At 45.0% G+C, this 23,542-nt stretch overlaps 1 protein-coding gene across 1 annotated transcript in view; it reads right to left on the reverse strand.

The window, feature by feature from the left end:
* Window positions 1-17,036: 17,036 nt before the first annotated feature.
* Window positions 17,037-23,542, reverse strand: part of cubn (cubilin (intrinsic factor-cobalamin receptor)) — a 38,403-nt gene continuing 31,897 nt past the window's right edge. Inside the window, exons 56-67 of the mRNA XM_040166617.2 lie at window positions 23,295-23,444; window positions 22,989-23,174; window positions 22,671-22,800; window positions 22,210-22,427; window positions 21,804-22,003; window positions 21,365-21,527; window positions 20,761-20,969; window positions 20,512-20,656; window positions 19,282-19,463; window positions 18,797-18,962; window positions 18,335-18,570; window positions 17,037-17,230 (exon numbers count right to left, since the gene is read on the reverse strand). Coding sequence (XP_040022551.2) covers window positions 17,123-17,230; window positions 18,335-18,570; window positions 18,797-18,962; window positions 19,282-19,463; window positions 20,512-20,656; window positions 20,761-20,969; window positions 21,365-21,527; window positions 21,804-22,003; window positions 22,210-22,427; window positions 22,671-22,800; window positions 22,989-23,174; window positions 23,295-23,444 — 2,093 coding nt within the window. The 3' untranslated portion in view covers window positions 17,037-17,122. The remainder of the gene's footprint in view (window positions 17,231-18,334; window positions 18,571-18,796; window positions 18,963-19,281; window positions 19,464-20,511; window positions 20,657-20,760; window positions 20,970-21,364; window positions 21,528-21,803; window positions 22,004-22,209; window positions 22,428-22,670; window positions 22,801-22,988; window positions 23,175-23,294; window positions 23,445-23,542) is intronic.

Consider the following 23,542-nt stretch of genomic DNA (forward strand, 5'->3'; position numbering starts at 1 on the left):
TCTCTTTGTGAATATGTGTGTTTGTGCAGCTGTCGATGATGGACATGCACATTGCTGACATAGAATTAGTGCACCACTCCATATTTAGCCTCAAAGAGTGGGAGCACTGAAGTGTGAATGGGAGTACATACGTCTGCACGTCATTCTCTCTGAGTGCATTTACCAAAAGACTGCTGTAGCAATGTGACGCTATGGCTAAAGACATCCGTTAGCCATAGATGTGAAGCACAATAACTGTGATACAGCTGCTTCGTTAGACACAGTGTGTTTTTTTTAGATCCTTTTGGAATACTGCTCTACCTAAAGGCGTTAATGGGACAGGTTGCTGTTGCCATAGAAACAGTGCCCACTGAATTTGTACAAGCCTGGTAGACAGAGCAGATAGAAAGAACACTAGAATAGGTCTGCTTTTAAGGCTCAGTAAAGCAGATGCATATACTGTATACATTTACCAATGAGTACTGTACTGTGTTTTTTTACTTTCCTGATTTTATTCTTCGGTTATTTTCAGCTACGGTGAGATTCCTTAATTATCTTGAACAGCTTTAGTGTGCTACAGGATACTGGAGACGTTTTAGTGCATATTGGACTGCCTGCCAGGGAGTTGAGTTTGAAAAGGACACGGTCTTCAATACTTCAAACAACAATTAGTCGAAGTAATCGACTATGAAAAATCGTTGACGCAGATTATTATCGTATATTCTAAAAAGATTCAGAGCTACTGGTCTTTTTCATGCAGCATTGCAATGCACTACAGGAAGTGCTGGAGGGCGCTATTGCTTCCATTGTTTACATGCACCGAGGAAAAAAACTACGTTTTTTCTTTTAATCATGGCGGAAAGGAGCGTTGAAGAGGCGAAAAAAGATTGAGACTTCTGGGAGCGAAAAGTCTGGAACATTTTATCAACAAAAGGTAATGCCCCTCGCCAAGCAAGACTGATAAAAATGTTTTAGTTTAAAGTTATTAGCCAAAAGATAGTCAGTGTTAAAATCCAGTTCTAAGAAGAAAGCATCCTTTATTGATCCCTTTGGTGAAATTGTTCTGCATTTGACTCGTCCCACACAGTGGGAGCCGGTGAAGGCGCCCCGGTCTCGAACCACCGACCCATTACTCCATGTGCCACGGTCGCCTCTAGCAGGATCTGAAATGTCCGCTATAACAATCAGGTCCTGTCAGACTGCTGTAATCAGCTAATACGGAACAGCTGTGTGCAGTGCGTCTGAGTTGCCATGGTAACAGCACACATGCAATTTTAAGAGTGCAGACAGACAAAAAAGTAATGAAACATAATCAGTGATTATTAAAAAAAGTAAAACATATCAACAAACTGTTTATTTTATTAAATTGTTTATACTTTTAAAGTTTAAATGGTGTCTGCAGCAGAAAGATTGGCAGAGCAGAAACATTTGAAATTTGATGAAGAGGATTTGAAAATGAACTCCAATAGAAAACCATGTTAAAAAACGGTTATAAATTAAAGCATAAGAGCTTGAAGTTGTAAACTCAAAGCCCCAATCTCCTGAAAGAGCCGAATATTTTAATATTTGAACGGTTTCAATAGCTGAAAGTGAAGAAGTTGAAAAGGTGCCACATGAAGGAAGAACACGACGATGTTGACAAAGATTCGAAGAACAATACTATGCTGAGGCAGCATTCCAACAATAAAGATTCAAAGAATCTTTTGGACAGAGATTTTTGGACAATCCGGTAATTGGTGGTGAGCTGGGGGAAGAATCAGGACAGACCTGGTAAACCCAAGTGTTTAGTGAACTAGGAATGTCTGGAGGAGGCCCCGGTCCAAAAGATTTTCAAATCACACCTCCGGCGGAGCTTCTCTCACATTCCTGTATGTTTATGTTCAAAACTTGCATTGCTGAAGCCGTGAGCAGTGAGTTGTGGCCTCAAGGTCTTAGGTGCATCAAGGGGTGGTAACCCTTGGACCCCGTGGTGGACACCGGTGGTCAGGGAAGCCGTCCGACTGAAGAAGGAGGCCTTCCGGGTTTGGTGCCTCACGCGATTGAAAAACTTTACACAATCTGATGATAGTGTCCTCACAGCAGCTAACTAGCCATGTGCCTCCTATTTCAATTTATTTAAGTCAGTGTTTCCTCTGTTATTAAAGTCTGTCCGAGGATGTAGCGGCGTTAAGATGAATTGAGCTGCAGACACGTGACTCCATTTCCTTACACGAATCACAGGGGTATCACACTACTCAGCCTCCCTGGTAAGGTCTACTCGGAGGTGCTGGAAAGGAGGGTTTAGCCGATAGTCGAACTAAGGATTGAAGAGCAACAATGCGCTTTTCGTCCTGGAATGGAGAACTGGAGCAGCGTGGGCGATACTGCGCTCGCTTTACCGCACCGTTGTGACAAAAACCAAAACCGTCATGACCGAAAGAACTAGGTCACGGGTACAAGCGGCCGAAATGGGTTTGCTCAGGAGAGTGGCTGGGGTCTCCCTTAGAGAAAGGGTGAGAAGCTCAGCCATTCGTGAGGAGCTCGGAGTAGAGCCACTGCTCCTTTGCATCGAAAGGAGCCAGTTGATGTGGTTTGGGCATCTGGTAATGATGCCCCCTGGGTGCTTCTCTAGGGAGGTCTTCCGGGCACGGCCAGGCCTAGGAGCGCCTTGGAATCCCACAATCAGAGATGGTAGATGTGGCCCGGGAAAGGGAAGTTTAGTGTCCCCTACTTGAGCTGTTGCCCCTGTGACCCTATTCTGAATTCTGCTATCTCAGAATGTAATCTGAAAACACACGTATTCCCTGTAGTGAGGGAGGTCTGGTGCCAGGAGCCAGTTCGCTTCTGGCTCGTCTGCTGGGAGCTGCTGCGCCTCGTCAGTTTCACATGGAGATATGCCAACATGGCTTTAAAAAGGGCAAAATCGAACGCGGTACATGCCACTGTAACTGAGCAAGCGCCTCCTCGTTGGAGTGTTTTTGGAGTGGAAGTTATAATGACATGAGCGCCGAAGGCCTTAGCCGGGGTTGTGAATTCAGCCACATCTGAGAAAAGCATAGAAGGCTATTGTCGCTGTAAGGGGAGAAAATTCCCTTAGAGTCCTGTCAGCATCTCAACAAGGATGGGCAGTGTAATCGGATGCCTAGCGTAGGGTTTGAATGGTAACCCAGCCTTTCAGCAGTAGCTTGATGCTAATGTTCGGGAACAAGCTGGGGAACCCAGGATTGCCGCACCGAATGCTAAATTGTAAACCGGCGATCAAACTACGAACATAAGGCAGATTGTATTCCCTAACATCAGTGCAGTAACATATGAACGAGCACACTGTGTTTATGGAAACAGGTTGCTAATGGAAACGCAAAACAGTGCAAACGTACGCCACGCAAAATCATGCTTTTGTAGTAGACCTGGCTGGGCCCTTCCTCATGTACTGTTTTGCTGACTCCATGTAATCTGACCTTGTTTTAATAAAGCATCAGGGTGTGGCAAGCCGGGACGGTTAGGGCCACCGCTCGGGGCAGAGACTCTGGCAAGTCTGAAAGCCCTGTTCCTCGTACGTGCTAACTGAGTTAGCCGGATCATCTTCAGGATGAGATGACGTTGATGAAGGAGCGACATCAGTTAGATGAACGTTTTATAGGGAGAGACTTCTATGACATCACAGAGACCCGTTTAGCCGCCATGACGTCCTGTACGAGCGCTACAGATGCTGAGGACCAGAATCATTTATTTACAAGAAGATTTCCCTGTTACGTTACGTGATGAACACCACACGCTGCAGCCGAGCGTCCACTGTCCCGCAGACCGTCTCACATACTGTCTCCCACTGTCCCTCATACTGTCCTGTCTGTACGGTGTTGCGATGCAGAGAACATCTGGAAAGCCGCTGCATGTCGTTCTCTTCGTAATGTTCTGTTGGTTTATTTGTCGCTTAATAAACTTCTGGATATTCCACATTTCACTGCTTCAATTGAAATTCAAATGTCTGATGATGAACGATGGATCTATAATGATTCTCACATACACATTCACACACATATAATAAACTGCTAGTTCTATATGGTCATCTACATACATATGATACATAAGCTGATACGAATGAATAGAACATATGTACTGTATCTTTGTGGGGCTTGTAGCCTCAAGGGGGCGCTGTCAGTCTTTAACATCATTATATGATTAATTTCATTTTATATCGCATAATATCGCAAATTTTCCACCTGTTTCTTTACAGTGTGTACACATGTGACATCCTCTGTCCAGAAACCTTCACATCGACAGGAAAAACTCCCCAAACAATGAAAAGTATTTGATGGGAAGAATAAAAGGGAAGAAACCTTTAGAGAGACACAGGACGATCCTCCAGGGACGGACAGACTGCGATGGACGTACAGAATGAACAACGTGAAATATGTATAATACGTTAAATTCATCTGACAGAAATGATTCAAATGAACATATTATCTCCTCATATGTGTTCATGATCATCTCCTGCTCGTCAGCGGAGAAAAAGACTCTTCCTTTAAGTTTATTTGCCGTTACACTGTTAAAAAAATCCTGGTTACGGTGATCGACTCTTCTGCCTTCTGATCTAAGATGATTGACATCTGGTTCAAACTAACGAGACGGGAACCGAGATAGCCTGATGTCAATCATCTCGGTAATCTGAGCTGGATGATCGACTTAGTTAAACCACGTACGAGGAACAGGGCCCTGGTTTTTGGTGGTGTATCGTGGAAAAGCTGCAGCTTTGCACCACTGACACATTTGGACCAAAGGAGATATTCTGTTTGGACTGTCCTTCAGTGACGTGCATCACAGCCACTTAAGGTCAAGACAATATTTTTAATGAGAGATCACCACAATGTGGATTTGAATGTTGTCGAGCAAAATAACAACATGTTTCATGTGGACTGCGCTACGCGATCGGCCAGGGTAACTTCACTTCCTGCCTTGTCCTCTCATCCCCTGTGATTGTCTGATTGTTTCCACCTGTGTCCAATCACCTGCACCTGCCCAGTGTATTTAAGCCGTGTGTGTCTCCTGTCACTCGTCGCGTCATTGTTAACTGTCCAGAAGTCCATGTCAGGGTGTTCCTGATTCATGTCTGCGGTTTTCTTCCTTGGCCTTTTTTTTGGGGGAATTTTGACTATTAAAGTCTTTTTGTTTTTTCCCGCCGCCTTGCCAGGACACCGTCAGCGGCTAGGATACGTTTTGATTCAGGGTGAAACAAGACAACAGGTTTATAGTGGGCGCATCCTGGAATTACATATTACATTCACATGTTAAAGTGCTTTACAGACGTGAAATGCGAAAACACCGGGGATTAGTCTATTAGGTTCATTATTATCATCAGTATAAAAGCAGAATGGAACAGTTGGTGTGACCTTTGCTCAGTAGAAATATATTCATAAAAGCTATAGTAAGAAAAGATAAGAAAGTACTGACGGACCCTCGCAAAGTGAACGAGTTTCCTGAGTTCAAGATCAACAAAAACTATCCGACTGATAACCAGAATCAGCGATCCGTTCTTAAAAGACGAGTTACCAAGTGGTAAGTATGGTCTCCTAACCCATTTGAAATGTATTTCAAATGTTTGTGCAATATAAATCCCTAGATGGGGAACTTTATTACCAGTGCCGCAGATAAAAGATGAGCAGCGTCATCATGTTGCCAAGGTTGTAGTTTCTCCACAAGAAGCAATCAACACCTTTTGTGGAGTTTCATACCAGCGATATTGGGGCTCATTGTGGTATTGAAAAGTCCTTTGATGCAATCCTCCAAAAATGTATTAGTGGCCTGGCATGAAGGCTGACATTTAAAAATGGGTGAGTATTTCTAGCTCCATATTCCGGGGGAGCTTATGGGAATATTTACATATTCAGTATAAGAGTGTTGCATTGTTTCACTTTGTTAGATTGTCCAATGAGGCGCTTGCCAGAAAAAGAGGACCTCTATGAAAGAGAGAATTCATTACAAACCAATAGAGGTGAATAAACATTAAATTGAACATGTATGTAGTGTATTGTTGGTATTAAGCTTTGCTTTGCATTCCAAGGTGACCGAGCCCTTTGAGCTTGTGGGAATGGAACTAGTTGGCAAGCTGAAATGCACCAACAATGGTTACATGTACATTTGTGTGATGGTGGACTACTTTACAAAGTGGATAGAAGACTACCTGCTAAGAACAAATGGAGCAGAAGAAGTCACACTCTGCATAATGGACTTCTTCTACAGGTACGGCGCCCCAAAACACATCTTGACCGATCGTGACCGAAGTAAGTTGAATTCTGAGACATAACATGTTTTTGTCACATCAACAATGGAAAAAGCACCTTGGTAATGAGATGTTTTCCCCTGAAGCCTCTGTGCTCCCCACCACCCTCAAACAGCTTGGTGGAAAAGCTAAATGGCACAATGACTTTGCTACTAAATATATTCATAGTTTTCTGAATACTCAAGCGCTAATCGTGATTCTTGTAGCACAATTTCCAAAACTATTAATACGTATAGCAAAACCACTCACTGAGTTTGCAAAACTAAAAGCACAAACACTGCTTTGCACTCAGTTTGCAATTTTGTAACACACACTTTGCAAAACTGTAGGCACAACTCACTGCACAACACTCTTTTTGCAGAACTTTAAACACAACTCACTGCTTACACTCAATTACCAAATTTCCAACACACTCCTAGCAAAATTATACACATGTATGGCTATCATTAACACTATTTTGCCAACTGTCTGGCACACTTTCACATGTGAAAACTGTTTTAGATAATTAGTTGACTTTGCAATCAGCAAATAGCGATAGAGAATCGGTAAGTACTTTGTAGCACTGCCATACTCTTAATGAGAACCACAACAGTACCACACATAATACCATAAATACTGAAATTGGTACTTTACAGAATTGCTAGACGTCCAGATGTTGGGGGCAGAGGAAGAATGTTCACTCCAGAGCAAGAGACCCATATAGTGAACATGGTGATTGCCAATAATGCAATAAGACTGCGCGAAATACAGCAGCTCATTATTGATAATGACACCATCTTTCAAAATATACACAGTGTAAGCATTTCTGCGCTAAGTCGTGTACTTGCGCGCCACAGAATAAGAATGAAGCAAATTTACAGAGTTCCTTTCGAGAGAAACACAGAAGGTGTAAAGCAACTGCGATATGACTCTGCGCAGGTAAGCTATAGTGTCATTGGTTCTGAATTTGGACGTGCATACCGTAGTGCTATGCATGGGCCTGATGTGTTGCATTGGTTTTGTCTTGTCCAGAGAGTGATGAAACTAGAAGCAGATGCCATGGGACATGAGCTACTTTTTGTAGATTCGGCCGGTTTTAACCTCGGTAAAACCAGGAGACGTGGCAGGAACATTATTGGACACCGTGACATCATCAATGTCCCAGGACAACGTGGTGGTAACATAACCATGTGTGCAGCTATAAGCCAAACTGGTGTTGTTCACTATCACGCAACCATAGGCCCGTACAACACTGCACACATTATTGCATTCCTGGACACCTTACATGAAATGCCCACTATTCAGAGACCAGAGCATACCCGATATGTCATCATATGGGACAATGCTAGTGTTAAGAGTGTATGGATGCATGTAACTGGCCTGGAGTCATGTGATATCGATAGCACCACTTCCATATAAGTGCAATGTTTCCACCCCTTTTTCTCTCCCTACCTGTCTCTCCCGAGAGCGGGCAGTTTAGCACGTTGTGCCTGTAATAAACAATGCCACGAGTTCAATGGCTGAAGAGATGAACGCCTGGACGTCCGTTCATCTTCTGGTATTATTATTCCGCCGCGCAGGTAGGCCAAAGGAGTAAGCCTTCCTATTAACAGTTAGTTTCCATAGGGCTGCTTTGGTCCGCAACTGGTTTACAGACCACCCATTCTTCATGGCACTAAACCTCCCTCCATACTCTCCATTCTTAAATCCCATCGAGGAGTTCTTCTCTGCCTGGCGCTGGAAGGTGTACGACCGTCATCCTCATCAACAGGTAGCCCTTTTACAGGCAATAGAGGAGACATGTGGAGATATTGACCAGGCATCATGTCAGGCCTGGATACGGCATTCAAGGAGATATTTTCCCCGATGGAGACCAGCTGAAGCATCTCTACATGACGTGTGGCATGAACTTCTAAAGCTCGGTTGGTTGACGGCGTAGACCAGCTGTCCAACGGCGTATTGTCATTTGGTTCGCGGGGGTTTGAATCCAGGTTGCGGAGATCTTTTAATAAATATATTTTCTTCAATGTATTTCTTCATACGTCCCAGTGACGTAGTGCTCACTTATACAATCAGAATGGCTGCAAAGGACATGTGATGACTTTTCAACATTTTCAACCAGCTACAACCATAATTTACCACCATTAGCGGTACGTCGGCCGCACAATTAGACCAATGCGTCCAGCTCGCAGACCGGTCCGTATTGGTAAAATGAAGTCCGAATCTGTGAATATCTCGCCAACTTTCAATTCGGACTGATTTTCGGAAAATCTAAACAATGAGGTAAGATATGCGCAGGCTCCTCCATAGTTCAGTAAAGTTATTAGATATTCACAGATTCAGACTGACGGACCGGTCTGCGAGCTGGACGCGTTGGTCTTAATGTGCCGGTAATGATGGTAAATGATGCTTGTAGCTGGTTGTCATCTACGCTCCACTACGGTTACATAAAAGTGGCGTTTGTGTTTTGACAATCTCATATTTTGATTATCTCATAATATCGACTTTCTATCCCCTTTCTTCAGTGCGGAAATGGGCTTCTATAGTTGTGTGAATGCATCGCTCCAGCCAATCCAAAGACGGGGTTTGTAACCAATCAGATTTATGTAGAGACCATGGTGACTGGCTCCGCCCCCTACTGTCAAAAACAACAACAGCGAGACATTGAATACAGCCTCCATAGACACTGCCGCTGAAATAGAAATTGAATGCAGCCTCCATAGCCACTGCTGCTTAAGTAGACATTGAATGCAGCCTCCATAGACACTGCTGCTTAAGTAGACATTGAATGCAGCTGAGGCCAATTCCGCCTCCACCTGGCACCGTCCCGGAGCCACTCCCCATCTCTGCCCCCGAAACCACAGTGCCAAACCACAAACTGCTTATGTGTTTTCAATTGAATTCCACACATTTTCTTTGTGGCGTACATGTTGTTTTCACATTACATCTCAACGCTCAAAGACTTCCAATCATTATTAGTTGTATTTAGCTATTTTTTTTCTTTAGCATATTCTTTGTTTAGTATTGTGCATGCGGATGCTGTTGTGAATAATGTAAGACTTTGTCTAGTTTGTATTTCTGTGTGGTCCTTTCAATTAGCTGTCTGGCTAACACTGATGTTACTATGGGCGACTGTCGGTGAGTGGGGAGCACGGTCGTCCTCCAATCAGAGGGTTGTCGGTTCGATCCCAGGCCCGGCTAACCTGCATGTCGTTGTGTCCTTGGGCAAGACACTTAACCCAACATGGCTCCTGTAGCTGCGACTACAGTGTGTGGATGTTAGTTACTGATGGCAGGTGTCACTGTGTATGGTTCTCCTGTCATCAGTGTATGAATGGGTGTGAATGGGTGAATGATGTCATGTAGTGTTAAAGCGCTTTGAGTGGTCAGAAGACTAGAAAAGCGCTATACAAGTACAGGCCATTTACCATTTACCATTACTATCGTATATTTGAGGCTATTATATAATTGTTCATCATTTAATTAATGGAAACTACAAGGTCCACTCAGGGGTTAGCTTCCCAGCATTTTGTGATATTCTCATAAAATGTATTATGCATCGGAACTTTTAAGCTTTTAGGTCTTGATATGATTCAACTGATCTAACGAGACCATAAGAACATCATTGATGCAGTTAGTGATTCATAGTAGTCCCTTTCCTCATTTCATCATCGCCCTCAACACATCAATCTAGTGCCGTTAGGCACTGTTTCCATGACAACCAGTGAAGTGCAGCGTTTTAGCTGCCTCCATTCTAAAGATAGAAGGCTTACAAACCCAACATTTGGCCATTGTCAGTGATCATTTGAAATACAGCATGACTGACAGGAAGTATGTTTAAGGACTGAACATATCTGATCACCCCCACAGGCCTGTGTGACAGATTAGAGGCCTCAAGTCTAAAGCTCACTGAATCCACAACATAATTTGATGGCCCTTATGAAAAAGGCAGGTCCTCTGAACAATGTGCTTGACTGGGAAAATGTACATTGTTATACTCCCATCAATACTATTTGAAAATGATTGATAGTATTTTTTGTTACTATATATGCTTCATTGATTTTTTGTAATGTTTTTTTGAATGTCCATGTGTCTGAGTTGGACTCTTAAATCAAGGATGTCTTTGTTTGTCTCACAGCGCTGACCTTGGAAAGTGAACGGTGTAGCAGGAGTGTAACCGCCTCCCCTGGTGTTTCTGTATCTCTATTAGTTTTCAATAACGGTTTTGATGTCTTCCAGTCAGGCTTTCGACGGCACCACAGTACTGAAACTGCTCTTTTCAACTGCTGGTTTTCAACGAGATCCACTTAAACACAGACAAGGGCAGAATTTCAGTCTTTAGTATTACTGGATCTCAGCACATTTGACACGGTCGACCATGACATACTACTGGATAGACTAATCAACTGGGTAGGACTCTGGCACAGCACTTAACCGGTTTGAATCCTATTTGAAAGACCGAAAATACTTTGTGTCTGTAGCTAATTACACATCCGAGCTAAAGAAAATGATATGTAGTGTTCCCCAAGGTTCAATACTGGGGCCCCTTCTGCTCAACATCTACATGCTTCCATTGGCTCAGATTATGGAAAACAACTAAAAAGACCTCGGAACAAGGGAGGTGACAGACCCAACGGTGAAGGGGGCCATCCTCGCCTACTATGGGCACAATTTAGCCGGCCGCGCCCAGCGGGTCCATGATTGGGTGTAGAAACCCCAGGGTCCCGTGGGAGCCAGGTGGTACGCTTGGGGAGGCTTACACGCAGCTGGTTGGTAACCGGGGAGGGTCCAGCTGCCATCGACCGTGTCGTTATTGACCGCTGCATCCGAGCCCTGCCTCCCGACGGCAAGCGATGGGCAGCCCCGAACCACCCACGGTCAGTAGACGAGCTGATTAACCTACTGGAGAACCACCGGGTTGGCCAGCAGATGATGGTAGGGACAAGCTCTACTCCCCGAAGATGTGAGGTTCTGACTCCGGCCCAGCCACCGACAACCCCTCCTCGCCCGGCTCGGAGAACCCTGCCACGTCCACTACCCGACAGGTCTGAGGGGAGGTGTTTTTGGTGTGGCCAGTTAGGACATCTCGCCCGGAAGTGGCCTGCTGGCGATATGCCCATGCCCTCCACCAGCACTGAGGAACTGCACCGCCCAGGGAGGTGCCTCATGACTACCTGTTGGGCTCCCAAGATGGAATTTTTGCATTTGTTTCATCATGTGTCTTACCAAGCTGACCAAGGCAACCAAGCTGAAATGTGATACTTGATTTTTCTGTCAATTAACGATACAATTTTGCCGAGCTGCAGTTTTTAAATGCTAAATATTCTTATGTGTTTAAAATCTAAAGAAAATATCAAAATCAAAAATGTCATGTTCATGACTTTTTCAAAAAGACAGATTAAAGAAATAAACAAAAACCCATTAAGGAACAGAGGATTCTGCCAAACAAATTACACCTGATAGGCAAAAACCGAAACAAATACTTTATTAACAAACTTTAATTCGTATTTTGCAGTTTTTGTAAAACAATATATTTTACTCTCTCAAATTTGTAATATTTTATTGCATTAATCAACGTTAGTTGTTCATGGAGCTACAAGGACTGGCCGTCTTCTGCTCCCTTCTCGTTCCGCTGCCAGTTGTAGCCACCTCTTCATGAACATTTCCACCTCGCGTTCAGAAGGACTCGAAGTCAGTGGGTTCTTCCTTACAGCAGCTGATGTGGAAAAACGTTTCTGTTGGTACAAACAAATAAAATCTGATCTATGAGGAGCATTTACCGATTACAGCGGTCTTCAGTTTTAGGGAAGCCATGGATGTTTTCCCATTTACGAGGGTGTTTGATATTGCGTGCTTCACTAGGATAAACCCCAAAACGATACATGAATGCTCTACCACAGGGGGGGCCACACTTTTCCGACTCGTGACGTACTTTTCAACTAACCTGTCGATATGAGTCGATATGAAGAACACAAGGAGCCTCTTGTCTGTCAGAAGGAGGAAACCGTCACAAGCGTCTCACTCATTCTGGCTCGTTACCTTACTGGAGTCAGCCTGCGTTGCTTTGTGAGGACAGGAAACCGTCCGTTAGTAAGCGAGGACGTCATTTTTTTATTGATGGCACGTGATCAACTAGTGCTGCCTTTGAGATCGACTGGTCGATCGCGATGGACGTATCTAGCAGCCCCGCTGTAGCAATTACTGTTTGGAGTTTCAAATAGGGCCTCGTGACTCCAGGATGGCACACTGGCTGATCAGGGGGCTGTTGCACGAAACCAGGATAAGGGATTAAGCCGGGATATTCTCCGTTATCCTGGATGAATTTAGCTTGGACTTGGTTGCACAAAAGCAGGTTGAATTAAGCCCAGCCAAGTAACCATGATAATTTATTCTTTGCAGCTCGCCTGCTCCAGACCGGGCCAACATTAATCTTGGAGTCTCGTGTTAAATCAGCTGCTGCTCAGTTATTCCGTTGTCTTCTGGATGTGTTCTGTTTTATTTCCATTAACATGCATTGCTTGTCACTATTGCTGTCACCAGTTTGATTTTAAACTCTACTATTGTAGTTGTTTAGATCAGTGTCCACAAGTCTTTTTTACCTCACGGACCGTTTTCATGTCAGACAAAATTTCACGGACCGGTCAAGAAGGTCCGGCAGATAATAAAGATTTCGTAATAACGGGGTTAGTAGTCGATGCGGGCAGACCGACCGATTGAGACGTGCTGTCAGACGTGAGAGGACCAGACCAGCGTGAAGCATCTCACCATCCCACAGATGTCTGTATGGCGCTGAGCTTTTTTGCAAACGGCATGTTTTATGTGCCGAAACTGTAAATAAAGGCACTATTTGCCGCACTGTCAGAAGTGTGTGTTGTTACCTTCCCTGCACAGAAGAAGGTGTCACATCAAAGAGGATTTCCACATATTCCGTACAGATGGTGATTGATGTACTGGAGAATGTAGCATGTATGAAGAGGGCAGCCAGTCCCCCTGAATCCCCCCATCACAGGCTGCCTTGGTTTAAAACAAGGGCCAATTCCTCAGCTGGGTTGAAGCCTGGTGCGCGCCCCCCCCCCCCCCCCCCCCCCCCCCCCAGTGTCACACAAATGAGCCCTTTTCTTAACTGCTAAAATCACTTTAAATATAATACTTGCCCATCAAGTTATTTCTACACCATTTGCAAACTCGGCGCTTACCAGCCTGCTAAATGGTTTTATATTTGATCTTGACCTGTTTTCCAGTCTTGTTAGTTTGACATTATTTGGAGAAAGATATTTAGAATTAAGACACAGCTTATAGAGATTTGTGCATATGGTTGTAAAACATATTCTCCTATTGTGAATAAGGGGTTGAAATGAGTCTTTAGGGTCAATTTCCAGAGGAATTAATTCCCTCTGCTCTCTTTTAAGGCAAAGTAGGATAAATAATAATACATTGTATTTATATAGTGCTTTACATGGTAGGCTGCTCAAAGACACTTTAGGGTAAAACCAGCACATACACACAGATACAGAAATAAAAAGCTGCCATTTTCCTTTTTTGTTGCATATTTTATGCTTCACCTCCTCGTATATTTTCCATGATTTGTTGCTGCTCGGCGGGTGAAAAATATGCTCCATTTGTGCATCAGGACCCCGTGGTCTTCTTCAGAAAGCCGTGAACGTGCACTGATCCAGCTGTGTCCACCTGGATTGACTGAGCTCCCCCTTCTCATCCCGGCTCGGCAGATGTGCAACTGATTAAGATCACACAAGTCAAGTCAGTTATCCTGGATTTCTTTATTCTACTTTTGTGCAACAGCCCCCAGGATCTTAAAAAACAAAACATTCCTAACGGAGCGAATTTGAGTTTTGTGATCTTTGAGCCAAATAAAGACGACCTTTTTCTGTTCATTCTGCTCTTTGAGTCCTCTCTTAAAACGTGGGCCAGACCGCAAAGGACGTAGTTAGCGGACCAATCGCACCCTTGTGCGCCGCTTCGACGCAAGCCTAGAAAAATGGGTCGACGCGCTCAAGGAGGTGTGAAAAGACACGCAAGGGACACGCAAGGGACACGCAAGGGACACGCAAGGGACGCGCAAGGGGGTCTTGCGTCTGCGTCGCTGTGAAAACGCAGAAGCATAAACTAGGCTTTAGTTGTGGTGCTATCAAGTATTACATGCATGCATTTTGGTTGGTTATACTACATTGAATACAATCATGTACATTGGTATTATTTTATTGATCACAGTTTCAAAATTACAGTGTTTTACAATATTCTCATTAGTGTATTGAATCATATCCAGAATCATGGCTGTATTCTGATGTACACTAAATGCATTTTATTAATTTATGAACCGGGTCGTCAGGTTATTTCTAATATCCTACAATAGATATTTTTAACAAAGTTGAACCACATGGAGGTTTGGTACAATCAAGAGGGTCTCCTGCTGGTATCCTCCCAATGATTTCACACAATGCGCTTTACTTTCTTTTACGACTGTGATTGACTTATTACAAACTAAGGGAATGAAAACTAGGTAGATGGGCTATTTTATAATGTATATTTAACAGACAACTACATTTTGTGAAATGTAGACATGAGCGACAATTCAACTCGGACTGTCAATTGGGGACAAGCTGTTGAAGACAATGTAATCTTCCCAGTTGCACCTCGCATTAGAAAATGCCGGTTGATGTTGGTAATACCGGTTCTGGCCCTGAAACGACACGTATACTTCACCGCAAACCGCATTCAGTCAGTGTTTGTGGGCCAAACAGCATAGTCTTGACCTATAACAGCAGCCTCTGGCTCGGTATCAGCTTTACTACAAAAATATTGTAGTTATACGTCCACTTCTGGGCCAATTCTGGCACATACATGGATAGTAAATAATAAGCCGACACTGGGGGGAAGACAGCCAGTCGGCCCAGAACTGACTGCTATCTGGGTTCCCTCCATTTCTCCGTTTGGCTGAAAATAACATAAACCAAGTGTCTCAATGCGTTTGTCCGATTCACTGATTATATCCTGTTACTCCACCTAATCATTTTTTTATAAAATAAGAAGAGGACTACCGGCTTATTTCCAATATTTCCTCTTTTTTGTCAACGCCTCAATTCCTCTTGTGAGATAAAGAGAAAGGAATAGGGGTTTCTTTCAGGATGAAAATGGTGGTGGATCTTGTTGCAGAAGTCACACACAAAGACGGCGGTCTAGAATAGTCCCCTTCTATATAAGGGAGCTATTTAGTTCAAAACATGCTTATGTAAACCACTGCTTATTATATTGTGCAGAGGCAAAATATGTGCAAAAAGAGCAAATGGGCAAGATATGCTTTTTGAATCCTCTAATAAGGCAATGCAAACTTTATTGTCCTGTGCAAAGAAAGAGCAAACTGGTGCAACGCAACCACACACACACACACACTAACTTAAGAGAGAGCTGTCCACTAGATGGGTAACAAGCAGAGATCATTACAGGTAAGCTTTTAATGAAAAACGCTCTGTTTTTTAAGCAAGAGGAAAATAAATAAGGGGGACCTTATTCTATTGTGCTTTTATTGAATCTATCTTATCCTTTTGTCTGGTTTCATGGTTTGGAAACCTAAAAAGCTTTATGTGGAAAAAGGCCCTTGTAGAAAGCGTGCCTTCCTCTGACTCAATGATATGAGTCTTTCAGGATAACATTTCTAATATGCATAAGGCTGTAAGGACATGATGGCAGGGAACAATGGCTCCTCCATCAAAACCGACTTCCGTCATATCATTTCCCATCAGGCGGAACTGTTGAACCTTTTGCCAAAAAGCCTGTTCAGCCAACAGCATTGATGGACAGATGGTTGGGGAGACGGACAAAGGGATGGGGAGCTGATGGAGAGATGAGCAGGTGGACAATCTGTTTCCCAGCAGCACATAGCAACAGGACAGCTGAACACAGCTGAGTAACAAGCTGTTTGTGTTAAAGGAAAGGCCGATCCTTATTTAAGTCACTTTATAAGGTTCCAGCTCATTCACTTTGCCCCAAACAGGAGTTCAGGTGTCACCAGCTGATTCTTGGAGTGAGAACAGCAACGTGCTTCCCGTCGGTCATAAAAAGTCTCCAGTCCCCCAGAGACATTTGTCACAAGTTGCTTTTTGTATCAAAGGGTTTGACGGGTGGCGTGAGGCAGGTTGAGTGGTACCACCCTGCTATGAGGGGGGGGGGGGGGGGGACTCTTATTTTGTAGCGTCGTCCCTCTCGTGTCCCTGGTTTAGCTTCACTTCCTGCCCCGTCGTCCCCTGTGATTGTCTGCCGTGTCCCCGATTGTGTCTCCTGTGTCCAGTCACCTTCCCAGTGTATCTGAACCATGTGTGTCGCTTGTTTTTCTGTCGGCGCATTGAATGCCGTTACGTTGGATGTGGTTCCTACGTCGGTGTCCTCCTGGTCTGCAGTTTCCCACGAGGCATTTTGATTATTAAAATAAAGTCCTAAGTCTGTTATTTGCAAAGATCTGCGATTGAGTCCTGCTTCCTCCATCCCCGACGTGACAGCAGCGACAAGAGGACGAGAGAACTCCCCAGTTCTCCCAGAATCCATTCTTCTTTTTGTTAAATCAGTAGTTCATGTCTGTGCCGTGTATGATTACATCAAACTAAGAAGTGCTTGGTCTTCGGCTGAACAGAAACAACGCTGCCTCTAGAACCTTGTGTGTTCCACGTCATCTGACAGTAAGGACGGCAGCATTAAAGTGACCCAGATGCTAAATTCTTAAAGACCTGGGATATTGATTATATATATTACAGAGAGAACATATATTATGTCAAATAAAACCCACCATGTGGAAAAACAAAGCATGGAACAGTTCTGTTAGTGCACATTTATTATTCTGATTGGCAGTGGTTCGGTTACATGTACAGCAGGTCTGAAACTGGTTCTGGAGGCGTCCGTTCAGCTGCTCCAGGAGAGTCTGAAACCTGAAGGTTGGCTGGCGTACTGGGCTCGGAAAACCACGTACGCTTGGTGGGTGGAGGCTGTGAACGGAGCGATGTCGCTTTCCTGAACAAACATCACAGAGGAGGAACAGATGGCGTCATTCCCATAGACGTGTCACGTGTATCTAAGCTGACAAATACACCACCTTCACCTCAAACCTCTATTTATGGCTCTCTCCATCACATGTTCACTAGGCAGTCATTTTATTTTGAAACAGGAACCGTAAGTGTGATATGAATAAATAATAATAATAATTAGGGCTGTCAATAGATTTTAAAAAATAACTAATTATTTGCACATTTTGAAATTCAGTAATTGCAAACTGAACCAGTGACACTTCCTGCTGTCCTCGTCCTCGTCCTCGTCCTCCATCGTTTGACGGCTGTGCTCGAAGTGCCAACAATCTCCCCACATTTACCCAGGACCTTTTCCAGCCACGGCCTCTTAGGGACACAGTGGTGGTCCTCTGCAGGGTAGATGTTGACGTGGGAGTAGCCTGGCAGCTAGCTTAGCATAGCAGCGTGTGAAGTGGTCACAGTTCTCCTGTTTGTTTATCTTCAGCTAGCGTCTTGTTTTCTAACTGACTGCCGCTAGCAGAGGTTTCGTTTCTGGGGTCGTTAACTGCGTTCCAATATTTTATTGCATTAATCTCGGCCACATTAATAGTGTCGGCCCTTCACTTTCATCTCCACCTCATCAGCTCGTTCTGTCCACCTGCCAGTCACACTCACTCAGTACTTAAACCCCGATCGTCCTTTCTCCTAGACTGCTTCCCTGGCTGACCCTGCCTGTCCTGGACTGCCCCTGTAACTCACCCAGTCTTCTGACCCCACCACGTTGTTTCCTGTTGACTTGCATTGAGGAGTAATGAATAAGGAGTGAAATACTTTGTTTGGAACTACAACGGCTGTGTGTTGTGGTCCGTACCTCCCCCGCTACAAACAGCATAGATTACCGCGTTAATGTTGACAGCCCTAATAATAACCTATGGATTACATCATATACGCTGATGTATGTACAGATACTATTCATTGACGACCTCTATGCCACGAGGTGAGAATCAATGACGCCTCTGTAAAGTATATGTGGCTAATTGATTAGGATGACGGCCGTTTGTAAGCCTCCCTGATTACTTTAGTCGGGTTTAGCTTTAGTTGGGTCACCTACCACTCCACAGAAAGGTCCAGCAGGGGGTGACGTGGCGTCTGGGCCATCATACAACTTCAAGAAGTTGTCCTGACAATCTCCAGTATCATCAATACTGATTTGGGCGAAGGTGATGGTCACCACGCGACCTCTCGGGGCCTCGATGCCCCATTCACAGTGGCTGCTGTTGGGGTAGGTGGCCGGGTAGTTTGGACTTGAGAATGAGCCGTGGTCGCCGTACAGAGTGCCGCCACAACCTAGAACACAATTATATGGAACCACGGTCAACTTAAAGACAGACTCAGGAATCATTACACTGGTAAATAACACAACCAGCACGACACAACCAGCCCTTTGAATTGTGTGAGAGGGGCTTTCGTGTGTTGGTGTTTCTGTGTGTGTCTTTTTATGTGTAATGCAACAACTGTTTGGTCTTCGGTTGGAATGGAAACGTGTGAAACCTGGTTTGAGTTCTGCGCTGACCGTGAGGGGAGGACGTCCATGTGGCATCAAATCCATCGCGGGCCGCCGAGAAGTCACTCTTGAAGCGTAAGTACAGCAGGTTGGATGGTGTGAAGATGGGACTGGGCAAGGTGTTACCGCAGAACCGACCAATCAGTGGCGAGTCTGCTTCACCGCCATCACGGATCTGAGAGGCAACAGAGGGTCGGGATTTACTGACACCGTGCACACGCTTGGCCTGGTGGTGGAAGGAAAGCGCTCACCAGTACATCACTGCTGTACTCTCAATACCATAAGTACCATAAGGATGTGAGCAAAAGCAAGTGCTACTGTTCAGCCATCGCCGCTCATTGTTCTACCTCAGTACTGGATCTGTTGTGTTCCGTTCATCACGTGGACACAAAGCAGTGTACACATTTAAAAAGACGTGTTGATTATTGTATCTGTAAGTCTTCATAGGATTATACTATCTGTATTGTATATTTACATGTTTGTAGTGGTTTTACCTCCAGGTAGTCAAATCCACAGTGACTGTGGCTCTCCACATCAAAATAGTTAAAGAAGAAGGAGATGGAGGAGTTGTGTGGTGCCTTCAGGATGACGGTGCAGTCCGTGTTGTGGGGGTAGATGTCCGGCCAGCCTGGACTCTTCAGGTAGCCATATTCCTGCTCATAGGTCCGGCTACAACCTGGAAATAACCACAGCATGGTCCTGACTTCATGACGAAGAAACCAGATCATCATCATCATCTGCTGGCTGGCGACTGTGTGGATGTACTGTAAGTATCATCTGTTAGTGTCTCACACTGACGTCTCCAACACAAATGTCCTAATCTGATCTAACGTGATCTAAAGTTTTACTTTGGACCTTTGAGGCCGTGTCTCCCTCTGCTGTCTGACAGCAGTCACACACACGCCTGCCTCCTCTCATCGGGTCATGTGGCTTCATTCCATACACTCTGTTATACGTTAGAGCAGTGGTTCCCAAACTGGGGGTCGCGACCCCGCAGCGGGTCGCCGCTTCATCGCCAACCCTAAAAAAAGCAGATATTTCCTGTGTCTACTTGTGCTCAACCTTCAGAGTTCTTTACTCTTAAGGAGTGAAAACCAATTCTGAGACTTTTCTTTATAGTACTGCTCATTAGTCCCTGTTAGCTCAGGGTGGTGCCCCGTTGGTTATTCACTTATTGACGTCAATCATTTAGTTTTACACTTTTAACTGTTAACCAAACCGTTCCAACTACGGCACATTTATTGGGAAAGAATAAGACCTCATAACATATTTCCTGCCATGGGATGATGGCGCTGATGTGACCGGTTCATGCATTAGAGGAAGGAAACCCACGCGGAAATACTAATTTGTATCTAAATATGTGGGAGAAATGTGGAAGTCAGACGGGCTGACAAAGGGACAGTGGGAAAGTGTAGTACGAGTTAGCGACGGCGATGTGCAGGTGAGCTGACACTGATCAAAGTGCTCAACAGCTTTGTTTGCAGTTTTGAGGGTTTCCACAGAACCGAACCCTAAATACTAATGAACACGCAGCCCTGAAGAAAGATGCTAAACATCGCGTTGTGGTGCGTGTGCATCCAACCTGAACCTTGTCTTTTTGACCTCTATCCAATATCCTGTTTCATCCTGTCCAGTAAATGTTGACTCAACGTAGCCCCAGTTAATCTGTGATTGGGTTAAAAGCCCCGGGTAGTTTATTGGCGCAGTAGAAGAGCTTGACGTACTGGCGATCTGGTAGGACAGCATCAGGCCATTTCCTGTCATGAAGGTGTCAGATTTGAAGTGCACGAGGACGGTTCTGCTGTAGCTGTAGAAGTCTGGTGGAGGACCATCTGATGCACAGAACTTATGTGACTGCCCGTCGTCTCCCTGGAGACACGAGTCCTCTCAATCAGGGTAAACGTCACAACATCATCGTTTATCATCAAAGTGGTTTCATAGCAGACCCCCGTTTTAAGGGTAACAACACTCACCACCGGCCAGTCCTTCATCTCCAAATAGTTTGTGGAGCAGCTCTGGCTGGGCTGAAGCACGAAGGTCTGGACTGAAACCTTGATGGATTCCTGGGCCGGAGCATCCAGCACCCAGCGGCAGGAGGTGTAAGGAGAATAGCCATTGGGGAAGGAAGGCGAAACCAGGCTCTGGATGGTGGTGGTGGCGTTCAGAGTCCCGCCGCAGACCACTGGGGGAAGGCAAACACATTGGGAGGGTCACAAACAGCAACATGTATGACTACAAACATCAGCTGAGGAAATGACAGCATGATAAGAGATATAGAGTAACATCCTTAGTCTGTGTTCTCCTTCTTTTACCCTCGAATCCAACCTTTCAAAATGTTTTAGTTACTGTAGAGGTACGCGTGATAAGAAGAGTCACAGCTCGATTTAGCCGTGTATTGCTATTGATCACAGGTTTTCCAAAATTCCAAAAGTTCCAGATTGAGGCGGAAACATTGCAGAAAATGCAACTTGTGCATGTTGTTCATTTTTAGAAATGTAAAAATGAAAATGTTTTAGGTTACGCTGTTTTCTTTGTGAAGCAGAGTGCAGAGAAGCAGAGGAGTGGGCGGCGTCTTACGCGGCACGGCGCTGTAGGTGGCGTTGAAGCCTCGTCTTTGCACTGAACTATCCGTGACGAAGCGAATAGTCAGGAAGTTTCCACTCGATACAAAGTGAGCAGGAACAAAGTTTCCACAGAATGTCCCAACCAGAGGGAAGTTCTCATTGTCTCCATCAAACACCTGACAGAAGTACACATACATGAAGGAACTGAACAGAAAAAGAACATCTGCATCAATACGCTGCCCAACGTACAACTAGTTGATTTAAGGAAGTGGTGATGAAGCAGCACCCCCCCCCCCCCCCGACAGCCCACCGCACCCCCGTGGGGGTCCCGCCCCCCGGTTTGATAACCGCTGATATACGTTGATATAGTAACACAGTAAGTTCTGTCCCACGAGCAACAGAACAGGGAAAGCTTGGCGCAGTATCTTCAGGATGAAGGAAAGGTTCTTTACTCTGACGTAGTCGTAGACACACGTGGAGGAGCTCTCGACCTCAAAGGAGTTGAACGTCAGGTTGACGGCCCTGTTGACCGGCAGCTCAATGGTCCACCGGCAGTCCATCCGGGGCTCATAGCGCCCGTCCAGGTCTGGGTCTGGGGAACCAAACATGCCCATGGGCATGGACAGGTAGCCACCACATCCCTGTGCAGGACCTGCCAACAATGATACAAACGTGGAGACAAGGACAGGAGGTGAGACTTAAGTCCCCTCAACTTTTTAACAGAATACAACCATTTGTGTACTTATTATTTGAACAATATCTGCAGAGATAGCACTAAACCAAACAGTGTCCTTCTTTACATAATCATTCCGCTTCAGGGTTTCATTTGTCCAATAAAGTGAAACAATGTCGGCCTACCGAGTGTCTCCGTGTAAACAGCCCTCCAGCCGATGCCGTTCCCTGACGCATCGGTCTTGAAGACAATGAACAGCTGGTTGGTGGAGGAACGCAGATCAGGTGGGAGCACTGAACCACAGAATTTCCCCAACAGAGGCGCCAAGATGTCCTGTCCATCATACACTGCCACATAGTCATAGCGGCAGGATGAAGATGCCTCCAGGTGGAAGGTGTTAAACCTGTGGGAGAAGGTGGTGTTAAAGGTGTTTAGCATCCTGATCAGCCCTCTGCCCTCTGCATTTATTCCATTCAAACATAAAAATGTAACCAAAACTAGTTTTAAATAGTTTTACCGAAGGAACAACATGGTTGAACTCAATGAGATGTTTTAGTGAGAAGAGCCAATACAAGAACATTATGGTTATTATTCCGTAGGAATCCTCCTCACACCTTATTCCATAAATAAACTCTTGCAGTCTTACTTGATATCCACCACTGTGTTGGCGCGGACCACGATGTGGTAGGTACAGTTGATGTTGTGGTGGTAGTTGGTCATGGACAGAGCTGGACTGCTGACTGTACCCATTGTGCTGTTGAAGAAACCACCACATGCTGCACGCACACACACACACACACACACACACACGGTTGGACATGGATACCTCTGAGCGTGACCTCACTATATGGAACGACAGAGACCCTCCTCAACTGGAACAACGTACTCTGGAAAGCTGTCTTTGTCCTCAGTCCCTACATTCAGACCTTGCATCTGTCATCAGAGTGCAGCATTTGTTACTTACGGATGGCTCTGTATTCTGCCGTAAAGCCCCGGTCAGAGATCACAGAATCAGAGTAGAAGTGGAGTAACATGGGGCCGAAGCTGGAGAACGGCCCCGGGACGCTGCTACCACAGAGGGTGGCGAGAGCAGGGCCACCGGTAGCCATGCTGTAGATCTTCAGCCCGTCATACTGGCAGTTGGAATGTGCTAGAAAACAGACAGATAGTCATCAAAGCTGCTTGACTATCAAACCAAATGTCCATTTGCAATGGATGTTAAACAGAGACAAGACATCTGCAGTCCTTTCTGTGTGCTGCTCATACTTGCCTTCAACCTGGAAGACCTGGAAAGTGAGCACGACCACAGACTGCTCTCCAGCGTCTATGGTGTAGTTGCAGTTGGAGTGGTCGGGGTAGTTGGCAGGGTAGTTGGGAGAAACCACACGGCCGCTAGGAGCTGTAAAGTTTGCTCCGCACCCTGATAATGAGAAGACATCAGACCTCATCCTTTAACACTGAAGGGAACACCATCCCTTCAGTAGAAATTCACTTCAATCATTATTAATATCACCACGA

The sequence above is a fragment of the Gasterosteus aculeatus genome, chromosome 21, assembly GCF_964276395.1.
Source record: "Gasterosteus aculeatus chromosome 21, fGasAcu3.hap1.1, whole genome shotgun sequence".
Taxonomy (NCBI): domain Eukaryota; kingdom Metazoa; phylum Chordata; class Actinopteri; order Perciformes; family Gasterosteidae; genus Gasterosteus; species Gasterosteus aculeatus.